This window comes from Mandrillus leucophaeus, unplaced genomic scaffold, assembly GCF_000951045.1.
Source record: "Mandrillus leucophaeus isolate KB7577 unplaced genomic scaffold, Mleu.le_1.0 Scaffold123, whole genome shotgun sequence".
In the NCBI taxonomy this organism is placed as follows: domain Eukaryota; kingdom Metazoa; phylum Chordata; class Mammalia; order Primates; family Cercopithecidae; genus Mandrillus; species Mandrillus leucophaeus.
In genome coordinates, this window is record NW_012100654.1 from 5,821,457 (window position 1) to 5,845,110 (window position 23,654).

The 23,654-nt window shown below is 36.6% G+C and overlaps 1 protein-coding gene across 2 annotated transcripts in view; it reads right to left on the reverse strand.

The window, feature by feature from the left end:
• The window catches only part of STXBP5L (syntaxin binding protein 5-like), a 503,509-nt gene that overhangs the window by 30,870 nt on the left and 448,985 nt on the right, over positions 1–23,654 (reverse strand). For both annotated transcript variants that reach the window (XM_011971605.1, XM_011971604.1), the window contains 2 exons: positions 8,471–8,641; positions 5,858–6,097 (listed from right to left, as the gene is read on the reverse strand). In XM_011971605.1, coding sequence (XP_011826995.1) covers positions 5,858–6,097; positions 8,471–8,641 — 411 coding nt within the window. The remainder of the gene's footprint in view (positions 1–5,857; positions 6,098–8,470; positions 8,642–23,654) is intronic.

Genomic DNA, 23,654 nt, shown 5'->3' on the forward strand with positions numbered 1-23,654 from the left:
TGAACAGGCAACCTACAGAATGGGAGAAAATTTTTGCAATCTACCCATCTGACAAAGGGCTAATATCCAGAATCTACAAAGAACTCAAACAAATTTACACTAAAAAAACCAGCAAAACCATCAAAAAGTGGGCAAAGGATATGAACAGACACTTCTCAAAAGAAGCCATCTATGCAGTCAGCAGACATATGAAAAAATGTTCATCATCACTGGTCATCAAAGAAATGCAAATCAAAACCATGATGAGATACCATCTCACACCAGTTAGAATGGCAATCATCAAAAAGTCAGGAAACAGTAGGTGCTGGAGAGGATGTGGAGAAATAGGAACGCTTTTACACTGTTGGTGGGAGTGTAAACTAGTTCAACCATTATGAAAGACAGTGTGGCGATTCCTCAAGGACCTAGAACTAGAATTACCATTTGACCCAGCAATCCCATTACTGGGTATATACTCAAAGGATTATAAATCATGCTACTATAAAGATGCATGCACATGTATGCTTATTGCAGCACTATTCACAATAGCAAAGACTTGGAACCAACCCAAATGTCCATCGGTGATAGACTGGATTAAGAAAATGTGGCACATATACACTATGGAATACTACACAGCCATAAAAATGGATGAGTTCATGTCCTTTGCAGGGACATGGATGAAGCTGGAAACCATAATTCTCAGCAAATTATCACAAGGACAGAAAACCAAACACTGCATGTTCTCACTCATAGGTGAGAATTGAACAATGAGATCACTTGAACTCAGGGCGGGGAACATCACACACTGGGGCCTGTCAAGGGTTAGGGATCTGGGGGAGGTATAGCATTAGGAGAAATACCTAATGTAAATGATGAGTTGCTGGGTGCAGCAAAACAACATGGCATGTGTATACCTATGTATCAAACCTGCACATGGTGCACATGTACCCTAGAACTTAAAGTATAATAAAATAAATAAATAATGAAATCATTGCACTTTGCAGCAATGTGAATGCAGCTGGAGGCTGTTATCCTAAATAAAATGACTCAAAGTAAAAAACTACATGTTCTCACTTATAAGTTGAAGCTAAACAATGGGTACACATGAACATATGAAATAGAATAATAGATATTGGTAACTCCGAAAGGTGCTAAATATTGAAACCTATAAATGGGGAGTATATATGTTGAGTATTCTGTATGAGGCCTTTGTTATTCTTGTTCAGTCAAATGTAATGATTATGTTTAACTATGCTATTATTGTATTAGTTCTTATTGCAGTTTATAAGAGATAAAATGCATGAATTTCATAAGTATATTTGAAATATACCCGTCTTATATCAAAAGATCTTAACTAAACAATATTTTAATAAAGTTTTTCATCAAAGTTTAGACTTAGGACTAAAAATACTATCATTCTAATTTCAATTAAATAATTTCCAGAAAAAGTCTATTAACCAGTTTCATATTATATCTATAAGAAAGCACATTAACCTATTTGCATATTTATATAAATTAACTTACTAGTTCTTCAATGGAGAAGCAGACTTTAAAGGAATTGAATGCTGGAAAATAAGTTTGACTTAGGGAGTAAGGTTGGGACAACTCCAGAGTAGACAGGGTAGGTCCAAAAGTAAAAATTCAATGATAAAAATAATACTGGCATATGACCAGTTTGAAGGCAGTGAGTAAAAGGGTCAGAAGAAAAAAACTGAAGTTATGGAGGCGATTTAGGTAGTATGATGGCTATTAATTATATTTCTGTTAATATTCTACTAACAGAAATGAAAGAGTGTTAAAAATAACTAGTTTGGAAGTTGATATGGTTTGGATGTTTGTCCCCTCCAAATCTAATGTTGAAATGTAATCTCCAATGTTGGAGGTAGGGCCTAATGGTACGTGTTAGATCATGAGGATGGATCCCTTATGAATGGCTTAGAACCATCTCCTTGGTGATTATTGAGTTCTCTCTCTGTTAGTTCACATAAGATCTGGTTGTTTAAAATTATATGGTACCTCCCTCCTCTCTCTCTTGCTTTTCCTCTTGCCATGTAATGTGCCTGTTCCCTCTTTGCCTTCCACCATGATTGGAAGCTTCCTGAGGCCTCACCAGAAGCTGAGCAAATGTCGGCGCCATGCTTCCTGCACAGCCTGAAGAGCTGTGAGCCAATTAAACCTCTTTTCTTTATAAATTGCCCAATCTCAGGTATTCCTTTATAGCAATGAAAAAGCAGCCTACCACTGGGGTAAGGAGAATTCATGATTAAAGTCAAGGAGAATCTTGACTTTAATCATGAATTTAAATCTTGAGTTTGATTATGAGCTATATATATATATGTTATATATATGTGTGTGTGTGTATATATAACATATATATATATATTACAAAGCAGTGCTAGGTACTTTGTATGGCAGAACTGATTATTATAGAATAATTTATAGTTGGCAGCATAAAGAGTTCAGTAGAAATAAATAAAATTTAAAATGAGTTTTAATAAATTTCTCACCGAGTTGCTAGTGGAGAGTAAAATTCCTAGGGGAGGAAATGAAGAGGGGAAGGGGGACAGAGAAGGGACAAAGTTTGCTAGTGGTAGAATTTTCATTTTTTTCTTTATATTTTGATTTTTACAATTATAAAATTTAAAATTTAATAACTAGATCTTGAAAAAAAAAAAAAACCAGTGTTTTGCATCACAAGTTTTGTACTGATAAACAAAAACAAAAACAAAAAACACTAGGTAGTCTTCTCCTTCTTGACACGATTTATAAGGCACTGTATAATCATTCCCTGCCTACTTTTCCATCCTCATTTAGTATCATTCTATCTACAGGCTCCAGCTATGCCATGTCCTCTCTTACTTGTAGATTTTTACTCACGTTGTACTGAATTACTCTTTCAAAAAAAATTTTTTTTTTCTCTAGAGACAGGGTCTCCCAGTGTTGCCCAGCTGGTCTTGAACTCCTGGGCTCAAGCATTCCTCCCACTTTGGTCTTCCAAAATGCTGAGATTACAATTATAAGCCACTGCACCCAGCCCCCAAATTACTCTTAAACATCAGTACTGTACACTTACTCCCAAACTTGTCCAACTTCCACTTCAGATGTTATTTTTGTTAGGGAGCTCTTCCCCAAATCCCCCTGCCATGCTGCCACAGTATTCTTTATTTCTCTTAGTGTAATTTCCATTATTATATTTTCTTTATTGTAATTTTGTGTTTAATTTTGTTTTTCCCTACAAGTCTCTGAAAACAGGGACCATTGTATCTCCAGTGCTTACTTCAGTGGTATGGTCTTGGTAAATGTTTGTTGAATGAGTGGATACATTTCAAAGTAGACTGTTTTCAAGTCTAAGGAAACTATTTGACTCATGAATTTTCCTGGGCCGACTGACAAAAGCTTATTTAACAATGTTTTTACAGGAAAAAAAGATGCATTCAAGGCCAGAGAGCATGTCACTCAATTCAGCACTGACAATGGAAAAGTGCTAAATGCCCTTAAATCCAAACCTTCTTTAATGGTTCCCATTAGCTGTGGCAGCAACCATAATAACATAAACAGTACCCATAATAGTTCCCATAAGCTTGGGCAGAGACTCATGGCTATAGGAAAGAAAATAGATATGGCAAGGAGGGTGAAGACTAGGACAGATAGTCAATAAATAAGCTCTGAAAGAGGATGCACAAAATTTTCTACTTTAAATTTAAACAAGCTTTCGTCACCTTTATCTTTTCCCTCCTTTCTTTTTACTGCCATAAATTATGGCTCCCAAGTAGGCTTTCTTTCTTGTAATGGTTAATTATAGAACAAACATGGGAACCCAGACTAATGGTTTTCTCCTTTATATACAGGTTTTTTTCAACAAATTAATAAGAATACATTTTTAACAGCAGCTTCAGATCTAAAGAAAATTGAACAGAAAGTATAAAGAGTTCCCACGTACCCCTTCTGTCATTTCCTTTTATTAACATCTTGTATAAGTGTGGCACATTTGAATTTATTTATTTATTTATTTATTATTTTGTATTGAGATGGAGTCTTACTCTGTCACCCAGGCTGGAGTGCAGTGGTGAGATTATGACTTACTACATGCTCATCCTTCTGGGCTCAGGTGCACACCACCATACCTGGCTAATTTTTAAAAATTATTTGTACAGATGGGGTCTCATTATGCTGCCCAGACTGGTCTTGAACTCCTGGGCTCAAGCAATCCTCCTACCTTGGCCTCCCAAAGTGCTGGGATTATAGGTGTGAGCCACTGCACCCAGCAATTTTTTAAAAAATATATATTTAGAAAAAAATTTTGGTAGTGATGGGGTCTCACTATGTTGCCCAGGCTGGCCTTAGATTCCTGGCCTCAAATAATCTTCCTCCCTCAGCCTTCCAAAGTGCAGACATTATAGGCATGAGCCACTGTGCCCAGCCAATGAATTGATGTTGACACATATTATTAACTAAAGTCTTGAAAGAATAGTGACATAGAGACTTGGAGAAGATAGCTTCCCATTAAATCTTATTAAATAGATAAAGAAAAAGTTTTCAAATATTAACAAAATAATGCCAAAAGTTAAATCTATACTTATTTTGTATTCTGTCATCATTTTTTGGTCTAAATATATGTGCTAAGAATGGCAAAGAATTTCCCTATAATACTGAGAGACCTGCTTTGTTAGTCCAGGGATTGCTTATTTCTATGCTTGTGATACAGAAAACTGCATTTGTTAGAATATTTCTAGTTAGGAAATTGTCTTTAACTTACAGCTTTAAACTTGTGTGACAGTGGAAGTTGATTTCACCTTTAAACTTGTGAGGAATGCCTGGTACATATTAGATGTCCAATATATGTAATCTTTCATTGAGTTAAAAAATGAATTGAATTAATAATTAATAATTCATTATGATCTCATTGATTTGACTCCAACTAATTCACCAGTCAAAAGAATTGTGTATATTTTCTCACAATTAGGACTATAGTAAAATATATTTTTTCATGTGAACTATATGTTAAAGTAATCATCACAATTAACTTTTAAAACACAAATCTGAATTTGCCACATTAATAGAGAACTGACTATTCTACCTACAATCTTTTCATATGAACTTAGCACATCAGTGAAAGGAAACACAACTGTAACCTTCTATATATATCCTTTTACAATAAAACCCTTATCCTACAGATTAATGAAATTTTTTAACTTAAAAACTATCTGAAAATTTCTTATATAGGAAATAGGGAAACAATAAAATTAGTGATAAGAACAAATTAGGAATAACAGGAGGAATCACACTCATCTCTTCTTCAAAAAGAAAAAAAAGGTAATTCAAGGAGGAAGAGAATACAACATATGCTTGACAACAACACTTATAACATTGGTCAAATTCTCTAGGCACTAGCATGAATAGGAAAGAAATTGTGTGGCACGCTTTTGAAACAAGATGAGAAGGTTATAAAAGTCTTTAGAAATCCACTTTAGGTCAGACAGCTTCTAGCTTAATTATTCTGAGTTCTTCAAGGATGATGTAAAAACACTCATGCTCTAATCTGGCATGGAACTTTGGGTAAATGCTTCAATTTGTTAAAAATAAATTTAAGTTTTGCATTTAGGTTTCCTCAGTGCTTTTCAGGAACTTATTTACCATGTCATTGTTCAGGTTGGCACTTCCACAGTTTACTACCAAAGAAATGCTTGCACTCTTTTACCCCAAAGGAAAGCTACAATATGACAAATGTTGGGATGGTATATGATATATAAAATTCTTAATAGTTCCCATTGTGCAGAATACTTATAACCTTTGCTCCAATACAAATTTATGTTTATAATACCTTATATCTAAATTTGAAAAAGTAACAGTGAAGGAATGAATGAATACAAACTCTTACCACTTGGCAATACCATGACTGGCTCTGTAAACCTTTGTTCATCTGCTAATGGTAGGTTTAAAGAGATGATTAACACCATTCCCAGACTGGTTCCAACGAACAGACAAGGAGAGATGGTAGAGTCATTTTTCCGTGCAAAGGATTCCATGAAGTATAGTGCTGTAATTGCTTCTTTAGAATCTTTGTCAATACTGGAGATACTAGAGCTTCTGGAACGATTATAGGAATTTTCTCGGTTTTCTATGGAAATACATAAAAAACCCCACACAAATTGTTAGCATATTTCCACAATAACATCAGGGATTTAATATATAAAAAACCGAAATTACAAGGAGGAAGTAAAATTACATTGTTTGTTAATTGACCTAGGAGGGAGCTTATCCAGTTAACCCCTTATTTTGAAGATGGAGAAACTGAAGTCTAGAAGTATAATTCATAAGCTTAGGCAGACCTAGGACTAGAATTGGAGGCTCCTGAGTTCTGGCTCACCATTTTTCTTTCTCTATGTTAACTCACAAGTTAGTTGAAATTCTTTTACCTAGAAAAAAGATTTAGTCTAAATAGTAACGGTTATAAGAATTTCCGATATCACTGAAATTGTGCTTCCCTCCTACCTCTAAATTGTTGGAAGTGTCCCTAACACTTTGTCAATTCCAAAGACAATATTGTGACGATTGGCATGAAAGGGCTTATCTGGATCACAAATCTTCTGTGGCAAACATATTCCATATCTGGGGTAATTACAATTGTAAAAATTAACATTTCTACCAAGGCCAAAATGCAAATTTTATCTCCCTGAACTGGTTTCAGGCTGTTACCTTTAATTCAATTCCAGTCCTAACTTTGCCTAGGGCTAAACAAAGAGTATAGACTATATGCCATCCTATTGATAGTGGTAATCTTTCTGAGAGTGCTTCAGCTCACTTGAAAAAAAAAAAACACAAAAAAACAGGATGGTTTCAGGTTCTCCTCTCATCAACACTTGTACATGTGCACACTCCAATAAGCATAAACTTATACAGCTCAGTGAAATGTTATCAAGGTTGTCCTGCTCTTATAATCTACAGAGTACAAGTTCTTCATATTTTTCTTTCTACGGCCTCTTTTTCCTCTTGATAGGTACACATGTAACTCATAATTGTTTTTATAGAAAAGGAAACAAAATATAGTATTTCTAATTTCTCCTTTTTATCTCTTAGCAAATTTATAAAAATAATTGTTTGTCATAAAATTTAGAGACAAGAGGGAGTTTGGAGGTTATATATTTTACAGATTTGGAGACAGACTTAGAGTTTAGTAATTTTCCCAGAATCCAGGACAAATTAGAGGTAGAAGTATCTAAAATTCAAAATTCCCACCTCTCATTACAATGATTCAGAGTGCTACTTCTGGCTGGGTGTGGTGGCTCATGGCTGTCTGTAACCCCAGTGCTTGAGGCCAGGAGTTCAAGACTACCTTGGGCAACTTAGTGAGACACTGTCTCTACAAAAACTGAAAAATAAGATGGATGTGGTGGTGTGCACCTGCACCTCCAGCTGCTTGGGAGGCTGAAGCAGGAGCGTCGCTTAAGTCCAGGAGTTAGAGGCTGCAGTGCACTATGATTGCGCCACTGTAATCTAACCTCAGCAACAGAATGAGATCCTCTCTCTTAAAAAAATAAAAATTAAACAGGGGCTACTTCTTTTATAATCCTTACATAGTGCTTCTTTTATAACATGCTAGCTATTATATGGCTCCAAATCTTTTCCATTCAGGGTTCATCACCATACAAAGTTGATATTCATAGACACCTGTTAGAGAAATAACATCATTATCTGCATATCTAAGGGATCAGATTTAGTATAGCATAATATTTAAAAAAACAAAAGCTTAAATATAATTTTTTTAAATTTGAGGACCAATATAGATCACTGTCAAAAGTTTTCAGGAGTAGTAAATAGAGACTTACTTCACAGCATAGAATTACTATAGCAAATTTTCTTAAAATTTTTTTTTCCTATCTCTCTTTCTAAAGTTCCTTATCAATAGGACAGTTGCAGCAAAGTTACAAAATTCCCTTTTTGTCCCTCTGTAAAAATGTCTGGTCTCTGGCTCTTGTAATTTACTCCCCTCCCCCACCGCCCCACACTCATTCCATAAATAAACAAATAGACCTTCCTTTTAAAAATATATGAAGATGAAGATTGAAAACTTTAGAATTTAATATCTTGCCTTTGTTCTTGGTCACATTCATTTGACAATTGAGGAAATTAAGGTTGCAATACATTAAATATCTACCGATAGAGACACCAAAAAGCTTACCATTGGGATTGAAATAAACTCTTAATTATTACGGGAAGGGTAGGGAACAGATTAAGGCATAGCTCTCCCTTTGTACAGAGGAGCGAGTAGTTACCTATAAGCAGAGACATTTTGGTTTTCCAGGTGAGGAAGGAGGTGGAGTGAGGAATGGAGTTGGAGTTATGGCCACAGCCCCATCAGGCTCTCAGGTATTCACTGACTAGTAGTTTTTAAATATCTTTCACATGTGATCTCCATCCTGTATCTCTGTTCCCATTACCATGGTAAACCAAATTTTAACTGTACCAAAAAAATTTAATATGTTTAACATACCTTCTGTTGTAACCGGTAAAGAAATCTCCATGCAGGCTGCTGACTGGGCTTTTCGAAATGGTGGTCTTCCAGGACCCCAGCGATTTACTTTTGAAACATCGGCACTAGAAAGACGTTTTCCAGAACTGCAACTCTGAGAAGTTGGACTTGTGCAGTGTCCATTTACATGGTCTGTGCCAAGAGGAGGAAGACAGAATAAATATAATAATTAACTCTTAATATGAAAGAATACAAGTGTGTGGATTAACAAATGAAGATAAGCAACAATTCCTTTATTTTCTAAACCACATGAACATAGTTAAGTCCTTGTTCTTTTAAGATTTAGTCATAAATTTTAGTAGTTAGCCAAAAATTTCAAAAGATATTTATTAAGCATAAGATTCTCTTTAAAAATATTTTGGCTATGTAACATAGCTGAAAATTGATTCCATAGCTCTACCATGTATTTTGTCATTATAGTATTAAATGTTTTGTTGCATAACTTAAGTATACAATGAAAGTACTTTAAGTGCTTGGAGTTTAAAAAGATAGAATAGAAGCATTTAAAAAAAGTTTTACTTTAAGTTCTGGGATACATGTGCAGAATGTACAGGTTTGTTACATAGGTATACATGTGCCATGGTAGTTTGCTGTACCTATCAATCTGTCTGCTAGGTTTTAACCCCTGCATGCATTAGGTATTTGTCCTAATAGTCTCCCTCCCCTTTCCCTCCATCCCCCGACAGACCCCGGTGTGTGATGTTCCCCTCCCTGTGTCCATGTGTTTTCATTGTTCAACTCCCACTTATGAGTGAGAACGTGTGGTGTTTGGTTTTCTGTTCCTGTGTTAGTTTGCTGAGAATGATGGTTTCTAGCTTCATCCATTTCCCTGCAAAGTACATGAACTCATTCTTTTTTATGTCTGCATAGTATTCCATGGCATATATGTGCCACATTTCTTTATTCAATCTATCATTGATGGCCATTTGGGTTGGTTCCAAGTCTTTGCTATTGTAAATAGTGCTTCAATAAACATACGTGTGCATGTGTCTTTATAGTAGAATGATTTATAATCCTTTGGGTACATACCCCAAAATGGGATTGCTGGGTCAAATGGTATTTCTGGTTCCAGATCCTTGAGGAATCGCCACACTGTTTCCACAATGGTTGAACTAATTTACACTCCCACCAACAGTGTAAAGTGTTTCTATTTCTCCACATTCTCTCCAGCATCTGTTGTTTCCTGACTTTTTAATGATTGCCAGTCTAACTGGCGTGAGATGGTATCTCATTGTGGTTTTGATTTGCATTTCTCTAATGACCAGTGATGATGACCTTTTTTTCATATGTTTCTTGGCCACATAAATGTCTTCTTTTGAGAAGTGTCTGTTCATATCCTTTGCCCACTTTTTGATGGGGTTGTTTTATGCTTGTAAATTTGTCTAAGTTCCTCGTAGATTCTAGATATTAGCCCATTGTCAGGTGGATAGATTGCAAAAATTTTCTCCCACTCTGTATGTTGCCTGTTCACTCTGATGATAGTTTTTTTTGCTGTGCAGAAACTCTTTAGTTTAATTAGATCCCATTTGTCAATTATGGCTTTTGTTGCAATTGCTTTTGGTGTTGTAGTCATGAAATCTTTGCCCATGCCTATGTCCTGAATGGAAGTTCTGGCTAGGGCAATCAGGAAAGAGAAAGAAATGGTATTCAAATAGCAAGAGAGAAAGTCAAATTGTCTCTGGTTGCAGATGACATGATTGTATATTTAGAAAACCCTATGGTCTCAGCCCAAAATCTCCTTCAGCTCATAAGCAACTTCAGTAAAATCTCAGGATACAAAATCAATGTGCAAAAATCACAAGCAGTCCTATACACCAATAATAGAGAGCCAAATCATGAGTGAACTCCCATTCACAATTGCTACAAAAGAGAATAAAATACCTAGGAATATAACTTACAAGGGACATGAAGGACCTCTTCAAAGAGAACTACAAACCACGGCTCAAATAAATAAAAGAGGACACAAACAAATGGAAAAATATTCCATGTTCATGGATAGGAAGAATCAATATCGTGAAAACGGCCATACTGCCCAAAGCAATTTATAGATTCAATGCTATTCCCATCTAGCTACTTTCTTCACAGAATTACAGAAAAAGCTACTTTAAATTTCATATGGTACCAAAAAAGAGCCCATATAGCCAAGACAATCCTAAGCAAAAGGAACAAAGCTGGAGGCATCAAACTACCTGACTTCAAACTATACCACAAGGCTATAGTAACCAAAACAGCATGGTACTGGTACCAAAACAGATATACAGACCAGTGGAACACAACAGAGGCCTCAGAAATAATATCGCACATCTACAACCACCTGATCTTTGACAAACGTGACAAAAACAAGCCATGGGGAAAGAATTCCCTGTTTAATCAATGGTGCTGGGAAAACTGGCTAGCCATATGCAGAAAACTGAAACGGGACCCCTTCCTTACACCTTATACAAAAATTAACTCCAGATGGATTAAAGACTTAAATGTAAAACCTAAAACCATAAAAAACCCTAGAAGAACAGAAGCATCTTGCTGTGCAGTTAAGAAGGGTACATAAGAATATTGGTTCTGGGGCCAGGCCAGACTGCCTGGAATTAAATCCCAGTGCTGCCACATACTAGTTGTATAGATTACTGAAGTCTTCATGCATTAGTTGCCTCTTCTGTAAATGTGGAATATTATTACCTACCTAATGGAGTTTTTGTGATTTTTTTGTGATAATACATGTCAAATGCTAGAACATGTGCTGGCATACAGTAAACTCAGAACAAAAGTTAATTACTATTGTCATCTTTTTCCAGAGTATAAAACTACTCATGTCCAAGTTAAGAGTACTGTTTATTTAGAGCTTGTGCATTTGGCTCTGTTTTGATAGAACTTAAAAACTTGGCAGTGCATTAAAATATGTCTTATTTTTCTTAATGCTAACAAATTATATTTGAAACATCATCTCATAGTTCAGCAATATGCAGAATACATTTTAAAATGTGTTTATTTGGTCATACAAATGATGATAGAGTGCCAAGGAGAAAAATCATATTTAATGGCCATGTTGAACATGAAGAACTAGTACTTGGTATCCACTATAATATAGCCTTACTGTATTATAGAGTTTGAAAAGGTATGATTGTATGTTTCCTGGATTCCCTTGCAGATACTGCAAAGATGAAAATTAGTTTTCACCATTTAAATAGCTGGCATGTTTTATTATTTTTTAAAAATGGGAGTTAACATTTATCAAACACTTAAATGCTGGGCACTTTATACACATTACCTCATTTAACCTTCACAACAATCCTGCAATGTAGGTTTTTTTTTTTTTTCTATTATCCTGATTTTGCAGATGAAGAAACGAAAACTCAGAAAAAAACAATCAGGAAATTTTCTCATATCACATATGTAATAATCATGGAGGCAGACTTCTAATCCAGAGTTGTTCGCTTACTATCTGTATGCTTAAACATTTGACTACAGGGTCAGGTAAAATATTTAAGAAGGAGTAGCAATTTTGAAGATATATTTAGTAGGGTTTAAGAGGCACATGTAATGCACACTGAGATCCAGACCTTTTGGATTCTGACCATAATGTGCTTTGGAGAGGACATTTTAAAATTAAATCTATTTGGGGATTATTGAACCTTCCATATCTGTATGTTTAGATCTCTTCCAACACTTGGGAAGTTTTCATTTATTATTTCATTAAGTTTTCTTTTTTTGGTATAAATTTAAAGGGTACAAGTGCAATTTTGTTACATGAATATATTGCATAGTGATGAAGTCTGGACTTTTAGTGGAATCACATCTGAATAAGTACTCTGTACCTGGTAAGTGATTTCTCCTTTCTCACTCCCCCTCTGACCCTCCCACCCTTCTGAGTCTTCAATGTCTGTTATTCTACACTCTATGTCCACGTGTACAAATTATTCAGCTCCCATTTATAAGTGAGAACATGCAGGATTTTTCTATGCCTTTTTCCTTCTTTGCTGTTTCTGGAACTCCTAAAATTTGATTGTTTGTTTGCTTGTTTCCCATGTCTCCTAGGCTTTCCTCATTCCTTCTCATTCTTTCTTCTTTCTCCCTCCCTCTTTTCCTCCCTCCACAACACCCCCGTGCCACCTTTGTCTGATTGGATTATTTCAAAAGACCTGGGTTCAAGTTCAGAAATTCTTTCTTCTGATTGGTCTAGTCTACTGTTAAAGTACTCAATTGTATTTTTTATTTCATTCACTGAATTCCTCAATTCCAGGATTTGTTGTGTGTGTGTGTGTGTTTTTTTTTTTATGATATGTATCTCTTTGTTGAATTTCTCATTCAGCTCATGAATTGCTTTTCTTATTTCTTTGTATTTATCTGTATTCTTTTGTATCTTGCTGGATTTCCTTAAGATAATTATTGTAAATTCCTTTTCAGGCATTTCATAGAATTTTTTTTACCTTTGGGGTCTGTTACTGGAGAATTATTGTGTTCCTTTGGAGGTATCATGTTTTCTTGATTTTTTGTGTTCACGTGTTCTCACATTGATATTTCTACAGCTGGTATAACTGCCACTTTTCCCAATTTTATAAAGTAGCTTCCATAAAGAAATACTTTTTCCTGTTGATGTATCTATAATGTAAGTTAGGTACATGGCTTTCGCTCTGGTTCTGGATGGGCACCATAGTGTAGTCTCCACGTGATTACTTTGACTGTAATCAGTATCGGAGGTATCTGCAAGTTCCTTAGTGGCATAGGCTGCAGTTGTTTTTGGAGGCTGTGGTGAGGATTTGCTGGGGATGGAGGTGCCAAGTGGGCTGGTCCTCAGACCTCTTGGTGGGGTATGTGAGCATCAGCAGTGATGGCAGTGGGCCAGTTCTTGGTTCCCTGGGTGGCACATGCAGGTGTCAGTGGTGGTAGTAAGTGCCCTGAGGTCTTTGGGCCCTCAAGTGGAGCACACAGGTGCTGGCAGGTGAGGTGGCCTGCTCCTTGAGTCCCTGGGTAGGATGCATGCATTGGCACTGGCAGTGGCAATAGCAGGTGGGTCTTCTGGTGCCTGAGTGGAGTGCACAGACACTGGTGGTGTCAGCAGGCCAGTAGGACCAGTCTGCAGGCCACTGGATGGCATGCACGGGTGCCAGCAGTGAGCCAGGTGGCCCAGTCCCTAGGCCTCTGGGTGTGGTATACAGGCACTAGTGGTGTCCATAGTAGGGCAGGCAGGCTGATCCCTGCTCCCCTGGGTGAGGTATGTGAGTGTTCAGCCTCTCTGACATGCTAGATCACCGGCTTCCTGGGATATAGGGTGCTGCATGGCTCAGGTGCCAGAAATGCGGTTATACCACTGGGTCAGCTGGCATAGTAACACTGCAGCCTTCTGGGTGGATGTGGCGGGATGTTGGAGATGCAGGATTCATTGGGCAACAGGGCAGGATGTAGTTTGGTGTTGGCTCTGCTCTCAAAATGGCACCATATTGCAGCAGCTTGGGTCCCAGAGGTTCCAGCACTAACTCCCTCCCTGGAACAATGCAGTCTCGTGGACTCCAGGAAGCTCCTTATACTAGGCTCAGGGCCCAAGAGGGCCAGAGGGCTTTCTTATAGCTAGGACTGCAGGCATTTGTGGTTGGAATGTCAACTGCTAGGAATCTCTTACCATTTCTCCTGCATTGGAGCATCCCTCCTAGGTGTGAGCCAATTCAACTGAGTGCCTTGCTTCCTTTTCTATGCTCCCATCTCAAACTTCCATGCTTCAGAGGATCCCTATTGTTTTCCTACTGCATTAATTCTTCCCTAGATATTCTACCTGATACATTGTTACCTACTTGCTATAGGCTCCTAATATATTGAGATAAAATTATTTGGTTAAGAAGGTTAAGAACAAGTTTTACTCTTGGATATATTAAACAATGCCATGTTCTAGCCGTGATCTCTGGGTATTGTAGCTTCTACCTCCAATTTACTTATTATTTTAAAAATAGCTTTTAATTTTAAAAATTTTAACTTCCTTAGATTCTCACTTCCATTTAGACAAAAAGTTAATATTTTCTTTGAGTATCCTTCTGCAATTAATCTAATTTTTTTCCAACAGAAATAGAAGCATACATTGAATTCCTGCTCCAAGATGGCTGACTAAATGCAGCCAGGGGAACATCTCCCACCAAGAGACCAGGATATTGGGAAGACTGGCACACTCCTGCAGATCTTCAGAGGGAGGACATTGAGAGCAGATGAAGGGAAGACACAGAGGCTGTCCTTAAGGAAAAGAAAGCTGGGAAACCTGCATTGGGCTACCGCACACCACAACTTCTTCCCTGACCCCAATGACTCCTGCAAAGGGAATGAGTAGAGCAGTCAAGAAACAACCTGCTATCGCCATGGGCCTCTGGAATCCCAGCAGGAGGAGACCCCTTAGCCACAATGGACACTTGAATTGGCAGGGAAAGCTACTTAGAGAAGTGAGAAGCATTAAGGAAAGAACTCCAGCCAGTGCCCAGAGGGTTTGGCATGGGAGCACCTGTAATGGAGCAGACCAGGGATGAAAAACACTCTACAAGAATTTCGTAATGCAATCACAAGTATTAACAACAGAATAGACTAAGCTGAGGAAAGAATTTCAGAGCTTGAAGACCGGCTTTCTGAAATAATAGAGTCAGACAATAATGAAGAAAAAAGCATGAAAATGAATGAACAAAACCTCTGAGAAATATGAAATTATGTAAGGAGACTGAATCTATGACTCGTTGGCACCCCTGAAACTGATGGAGAGAATGGAAGCAACATAGAAAACACATTTCATGGCATCATCTGTATTAGTGTATTTTCACACTGCTATAGAGACGCACCTGAGGCTGGGTATTTTATCAAGAAAAGGTGTTTAGTTAGCTCATGGTTCTTTGGGCTGTACAGGCTTCTGCTTCTGAGGAGGCCTCAGAAAACTTACAATCATAGCGGAAAGTGAAGGGGAAGCAGTCACATCTTCACATTGCCAGGAGGAATTGGGGAGGTGCTATACACTTTTTTTTTTTCAGATGGAGTCTCCCTGTTGCCCAGGGTGGAGTGCAGTGGTGCAATCTTGGCTCATCACAACCTTTGCCTCCTGGGTTCAAGTGATTCTCTTGCCTCAGCCTCCTGAGTAGCTGGGATTACAGGTGCCTGCCATCACGCCCAGCTAATTTTTTTTGTATTTTTAGTAGAGACAGGGGTTTCACCATGTTGGTCAGGTTGGGCTTGAACTCCTCACCTCAAGTGATCCACCTGACTTGGCCTCCCAAAGTGCTGGGATTACAAACGTGAGCCACCACGCCTAGCCACTACACACTTTTAAACAAGTGTATCTCAGGAGAATTCTATCACAAGAACAGCAAGGGGGAAGTCCACCTCCATGATTCAATAACTGCTGATCAGGCCCCTCCTCCAACACTGGGAATTACAATTCGACATGAGATTTGGGTGGGGACACAGAGCCAAACCATGTCATTATCTATAAGAACTTACCCAACCTAGCTAGAGAGGCTAACACTCAAATTCAGGAAATGCAGAGAAACCCAGCAAAGAAGACCACAAGAAGACCATCCCCAAGACACATAATCATCAGATTCCCCAAATATTTTTAAGGCAGTTGGAGAGAAAATATTTTTAAGGCAGTTGGAGAGAAAGGACAGGTCGCCTACAAAGGGAAGACCATCCGACTAAAGTGGATTTCTCAACAGAAAACCTACAAGCCAGAATCTCTAGTGAATTGACTGGTGAAAGTCTTTTCTGAAGTCAGTGAATAAGGACTGGAGGAAGTGACTGCAGACTTCAAGGAATATGCAAAAAAAAAAAAAAAAAAAAAAAAAAAAATCAAAGAAACACAATACCACCAGAGGAACAAAATAAACCTCCTGTGGCAAACCCCAAAGAAAGAGACCTTTAAGAAATGCCTGACGAAGAATTCAAAATAATCATCTTTAGAATTTCAGTGACCTACAAAAGAACAAAGAAGAAAGAAAAAAAACTAAACAGAATCAGGAAAACAATACTGGAAAAAAGAGAAGTTCAATAAAGGGATATAAACTATTTTTTTAAAAAGCCAAACAGGAGGATTCTGAGATGGAATAGGAAGCACCAGAAAACTCTGCCCACCTAGACAACAATTGCACTGACAGAATTTGAAAGAACTACTGTGGAACTCTGGAGTTTATTGAAGACATTCAACTTTCGGGGGAATGCTTAGATGGTAAATTGCAGCTAATTTTGGTCAATTTTAGCTCTTAGCACAGTAGTGGCTACCTATACCCCACTCCCAATCCCCTGCCAGGCAGCTGTGCACATGTTCCTGGAACAGCATGCACAGAGCTTTCAGGAGACAGGGTGGACCAAAAACAAAACAAAACAAAAAAACCCCCTCTATCCTAAACAAATCAGGGATTTGTGTCCTGATCATTGATGACTGCTTCTGATCACAGAAGTTCAAACAAAGAACTGCGCAGCCACTGTTTTTACACTTACCCTCATTCCTGCAAGCCCCACGCCCTCTGTTTGAAGTGACTTCCAAGGGATTTAAAGCTCCACTGCCACTCCATCAACTCCTTCATTTTTCTACTTTCCTTCTTTCGAGAGTCAGACATTAAAGAATTAGACATTAAGAAAACAACTTCATATACAGGGAAAATTAGAAAATGGCCACATATATCCAGAGAAAAGCTCAGAAAAGGCTTAAGAAGACCTTAAGATTACACCCCAGACCAATCTGGCATAGAGACAGATTACAACTATAAAGCAAATTAATAAATAAAACCTAAAACAATAACAGCAACAAAATAAACCTTAGAAAATTGAGAAAATATGATTTCTAGAATTATTACATTATTAAATTTAAAAGTTCCCTTTTAAACAAAAAAAAAATCATAATGTATACAAAGAGACAAGGAAGGATGACCCATTGAAAGAAAAAAAATAGCAACAGAAATTATCCCTGAAAAAGTCCTGAGGATAGATCTACTACATAAATACTTTAAAACAACTGTCTTAATGATGCTTCAAGAACTAAAGAAAGATGGGGAGAAAATCAAAGGATGTATGAACAAAATAGAAATATCAGTAAAGAGATAGAAAACCTAAAAAGAAACCAGAAAGAAACTCTGGAGCTTAAAAGTATAATAACTGAAATGAAACATTCACTAGAAAAATTCAAAGGCAAATTTGAGCAGACAGAAGAATTAGCAAACTTGTAGATTAAAAAATGAATATTATCGAGTCTGAAAAATGGAAAGAAAAAAATTCAAAATGGTGAACAGAGGCTAAGTGACATGTGCATCCCCATTAAGTAAAAAGTCAGTATTGTGGAAATTCCAGAAAAAAAAAAGAGAAGAGAGACAGAAAGGGGCAGAGAGAATATTTGAATAAATAATGACTGAAAACTTCTCAAATTTGACAAAACACATGAATATAAACAACCAAGAAGCTCAATGAATTCCAAGGAAGATAAAAAGACTCACATCAAGACATTATTGCAAAGCTTTCAAAAGTCAAAGGTGGCTCATGCCTATAACCCCAGCACTTTGGGAGGCCAAGGCAGGAAGATTACTTGAGTTCAAGAGTTTGAGACCATCCTGGGCAACATAGGAAGACTTGGTCTCTATAAAAAAAAAAAAAAAAAAAAAGAAAAGAAAAAGAAAAAAAATTAACCAAGTGTGGTGGCAAATGCCTATAGTCCCACCTAATCAGGAAGCTGAGGCAAGAGGATCATTTGAGTCCAGGATGTTAAGGCTGCTATAAGCCATGATCAATCAGGCCACTGCATTCTATCCTGGGTGACAAAGTGAGATCCTGTTTCAAAAAAAATAAATAAATAAAATAAAAGAGTCAAAGACGAGAGAACTTTGAAAGCACCAATAAAGAAGTGACTCATCATATACAAGGCATCCTTAATAAGATAATCAGCATATTCTTGATGCTGACTACGAAAACTTTGGATAGAAGGTAGAAGGCAGGAATCAATATATTTAAAATGCCAACAGGAAAAAAAGTTAAACCAAGAGTCCTATATCTGGCAAAACTGTCCTTCAAAAGTAAGGGATAAATTAAAATATTCCCAGATAAACAAAAGCTAAGGGAGATTATTACCACCAGATCTGCCCTGTAAGAAATGCGCAAAGGAGTCCTGCAAGGTGAAATAAAATGATATTAGGTAGTAACTCAAAGTCGTATGAAGGAATAAAGATCTCAATCAAGACAAACACAAAGGCAATTGTACAAGCTAGTGTTATTGGAACAATGGCTTATAACCACACCTTTTGGTTTCTACATAGTTTAAGAGATAAATACATTTAAAATAATTATTAATTCATGTCGTGGGGTACCTATGGTATAAGTAGTAATTTTAGAACATCGACAACTGAAAGAAGTGAGAAAGAAGCTGTAAAGTATCAGAATATCTGTATGCTATTGAAGTTAAGCAGGTATCAATTCAAATCATGGAGTTATAACTTTAGGGTATTAAATGTAAGCTAAATGGTAACCATAAAAATAGCTATAAAATATACCAAAAGGAAATGAGAAAGGAATCTAAACATCCCATTTAACAAATGGTCAGCTAAACACACACAATCACACACACAAGACCACACACAAACAGTAATAAAAAAATGGGCTACAAAAAAGCTGTAAGGCCTATAGAAGAGAAATCATAAAATAACAGAAACCCCTCTTTATCAGCAATTACTTTAAATGTAAGTGACTTAAAGCCTCCACTCAAAAGATAGAGATTGACTGAATGGATAAAAACACATAGTCTAACCATACATGGTTTATAACAGACTCACTTTTGATACAAAGTCACAAATAAATTGAAAGTGAAAGGATGGAAAAAGATATTCCATGCAAATGGTATCTAAAACAGAGTGGGGTAGCCATATCAATATCAGACAAAATGGCCTTTAAATTTATAAAGTTAAAAGAGACTAAGAAGGACATTATATTTGCTAAAAAGTTGAATATATTAAGAAGATATAACAATTATAAATATTTAAGCCTCTAATGAGAGACCATCAAAATATATGAAGCAAAAAATGAGAGAAAACAGAAATATACAGTTCTATAATAGTTGTACAATTCAGTTTTCCACGCTGAAGAATAGATAGACCAACCAGACAGAAGATAAGAAAAAAGAGGCCTTAATACATACAATAAACCAACTAGATCTAACAGTCATATATAACACTCTATACAGCAACAAAACTATACGCATTCTTTTCAAGTGCACATGAGACATTATCCAGGATAAGCCATATGTTAGACCATAAATGAAGTCTTGATAGACTTAAAAAGATAGATGCCATACAAAGTGTCTTCTATAAGCACAGTGGAATGAAGTTAGAAATCAATAACATAAGTGCAATTGAGAAATTAACAAACTTGTTGAAATTAAACAACACACTCTTAAACAACCAATGGATCAAGGCAGAAATCAGGAAGAAAATTAGAAAATGATTAGAGATAAATGAAAACAAAAATACAACGTACCAAAAACTTATAAGATACAGTGAAAGCAGTTCAAAGGGAGAAATTTGTAGCTATAAATACTTATAATAAAAAATAAGAAAGATCTCAAGCCAACAACCTAACTTTACAACTCAAGAAAGTAGAAAAAGAAAAAAAAAAAAAAAAACCCAAAGCTAGTAGCAGAAAACATAAACATTAGAGCAGAGATTAAAAATCAGAGAATAGAAAAACAATAGAGAAAATCAATGAAATCAAAAGTTGGGTCTTCAGAAAATCAACAAAATTGATAAACCTTTAGTTATATGTAATAAGAAACAGGCAGAGAAGAGTCAAATTACTAAAATCAGAAGTGAAAATGCGGACATTATGGCTCATTCTATGGAAATAAAAAGAATTTTAAGAGAGTATTATGAACATTTGTATGCCAACAAATTGGATAACCTAGATGAAAAAATAATTCCTAAAACACAAAACTTACCATGACGAAGTCACAAAGAAATACAAACCATGAATAGACTTATAAGTAGTAAGGAGATTTGATCAGTAATAAAAAATTTTCTGATTAAAATAAAAAAGAAAGAAAAAAAGCCCTGAACCTGTTGGCTTCACTGGTGTATTCTGCCAAATATTTAAGAAGAATAATATCAGTCCTTGTAAATTTTTCCAAAAATTGAAGAGGACCAACACTTCCTAACTCATTCTATGAGGCCAGCATTACCCTGTCTGTTACCAAGCTACAGAAAGACACTACAACTAGAGACTATACTGACTACATTAATATTCCTCATGAACAGTGATGCAAAATATTCAATAGAATACTATTAAGTAGAATTCAGTAGCATATTAATGGATTTATACACTATAACCAAGTGGAATATATTTCTGGAATGTAAGGATGATTTAACATGTGAAAATTAATCATTGCAATATATTAAAGTTACAAATTAATAAAATAAATATACCAAGCAGACTCAGATGGAGACTCAAAAAAAGAGGGGAAAAACCCACATGATCATTTCAATTGAACAGAAAAAGCGTTTGATGAAACTCACCACCCTTTTATAATAAAAACTCTCAACAAACTAGAAATAGAAAGAAATTATCTCAATATAATAAAAGCCATCTATAAAAACAAAGATTCCACAAAAAACTATTAGAGCTAATAAATACATTTAGTAAAGTAGAAGAATATAAAGTCAACACAAAAAAGTCAGTTGCATTTCTTTATATAAAAATCAGCAAAGGAAATTATAAAAAATTTCATTTACAATAGCATGAAAAAGAATAAAATACTTAAGAATTAATTTAACCAAGGAGATGAAACACTTGTACAATGACATCTATAAAACATTACTGAAAAAAGTGGAAGAACATATAAATAAAGGAAACTGTATCCCATGTTCATGGATTAGAGGACTTAATATTAAGATGTCAATATGACCCAAAGTGATCTATGGATTCAATGCAACCTCTGTGAAAATCCATTTTTTTTTTTAATTTTTTTACAGAAATAGAACAACACGTCCTTAACTTGATCTGGAATCTCATGGCCAAATCTAATAGCCAAAATAATTTTGAAAGAGAAGAATAAAGTTGGAAGATTTACAATTTCTGATTTCAAAACTTACTAGACAGCAGTAATAAGACATTTTGGTACTGTTAAAAGGAGTGACTTATAGACTAGTGGAATAGAATCTAGATCCCATAAACAAACACTCTCATACATGGTCAAATCAATTTTGACAAGGATGCTGAGCCCATTGAGTTAAGAAAGAATAGTCTCTTCACTAAATGGTGCAGGTAAAACTTGATTATTCTTCTAAGAAGAAGACTACAAGGGCAAAAGTTAATGACATTACATTTGGTAACAATTTCTAAAATATGATATCAAAGGCACAAGCAAGAAATGTAAAAATAGACAACGGGACTTCATAAACATTTAAAAACTGTGTACCTCAACTGACACTATCAACAGAGTAAAAAGGCCATGCACAGAATGGAAGAAAATATTTGCTAATCATATATCTGGTAAGGGACTATTATCTGGAATATGTAAAGAACTCCTAAAACTCAACAAAAACAAAATAAACAACTCAATTCAATAATGGACAAAGATAGGAGGTATAGAAAGATGGCAGAATAGAAAACTCCACCAATCATTTCCCCTTACCCCCAGCAAGGACACCAAGCTAACAAATATCTACACAGAAAAAAAAAAACAAAACAAAAAACACTTTCATAAGAACGAAGAAGCAGGTGAGCACTCATAACACCTGGTTTTAACTTCATAGCATTAAAAGAGGCACTGAGGAGAGAGAAAAAACAGCTCTGAATCACGGATGCCACCCCTCCTCTTGGCAGCAGTGATGTGGTGTGTAGAGTATCTGGGTGCTCAGGGAGGGAGTGAGAAAACAGCAATTCTGAGGCATTTCCCAAAGTCTTAGCAATGGGCAGACAAGGAGATTCTCTCCTGTGCTTGGTTCCGTAGGTCCCACAGCCATGGAGCCTTGCTCACTGCTAGAGTAGCAATCTGAGATTGAGCTGTGAGGATGCAGCCTGGCTTAGGGAGGGGCATCCACCATTGCTGAGGCATCAGTAGGTAGACAAAATGGCCGGGAAGCTTGAAATGGGTGGAGCCCACCACAACTCAGCCAGCCCTACTGCCTCTAGACTCCATCTCCGTAGACAGGGTTTAGCTGAGCAAAAGGCAGCAGACAACTTCTGCAGACATAAACGTCCCTATCTGATAGCTCTGAAGAGAGCAGTGGTTCTCCCAACCCAGGGTTTGAGTTCTGAGAACAGACGGGCTGCCTCCTCAAGTGGGTCGCTGACCACCGTGTAGCCTAACTGGGAGACACCTCCCAGTAGAGGCTGACAGACACCTCATATAGGTGGGTGTCCCTCTGGGATGAAGCTTCCAGAGGAAGGATTAGGCAGCAATATTTGCTGTTCTGCAATATTTGCTGTTCTGCAGCCTCCACTGGTGATACCCAAGCAAACAGGGTCTGGAGTGGGCCTCCAAAAAACTCCAACAGACCTGCAGCTGAGGGACCTGACAGTTAGAAGGAAAGCTAACAAACAGAAAGGAATAGTATCAACATCAACAATAAGAACATCTACACCAAAACCCCATCTGTAGGTCATCAACATCGAAGACCAAAGGTAGATAAGACCACAAAGATGAAGAGAAACCAGACCAGAAAAGCTGAAAATTCTAAAAATCAGAGTACTTCTTCTCCTCCAAAAGACTGCAGCTCCTCGCAAGTAACGGAACAAAGCTGGATGGAGAATGACTTTAACGACTTGACAGAAGTAGGCTTCAGAAGGTCAATAATAACAAACTTCTCCAAGCTAAAGGAGCATGTACGAACCCATTGCAAGGAAGTTGAAGCCTTGAAAAAAGGTTAGATGAATGGCTAAATAGAATAAACTGTGTAGAGAAGACCTTAAATGACCTGATGGAGCTGAAAACCATGGCATGAGAACTTGGTGATGCATGCACAAGCTTCAATAGCTGATTTGATCAAGTGGAAGAAATGGTATCAGTGATTGAAGATCAAATTAATGAAATAAAGTGAGAAAAAAAGATAGGAAAAACGAGTAAAAAGAAATGAACAAAGTCACCAAGAAATATGGGACTATGTGAAAAGACCAAATCTAGTTTGATTGGTGTACCTGAAAGTGATGGGGAGAATGGAAC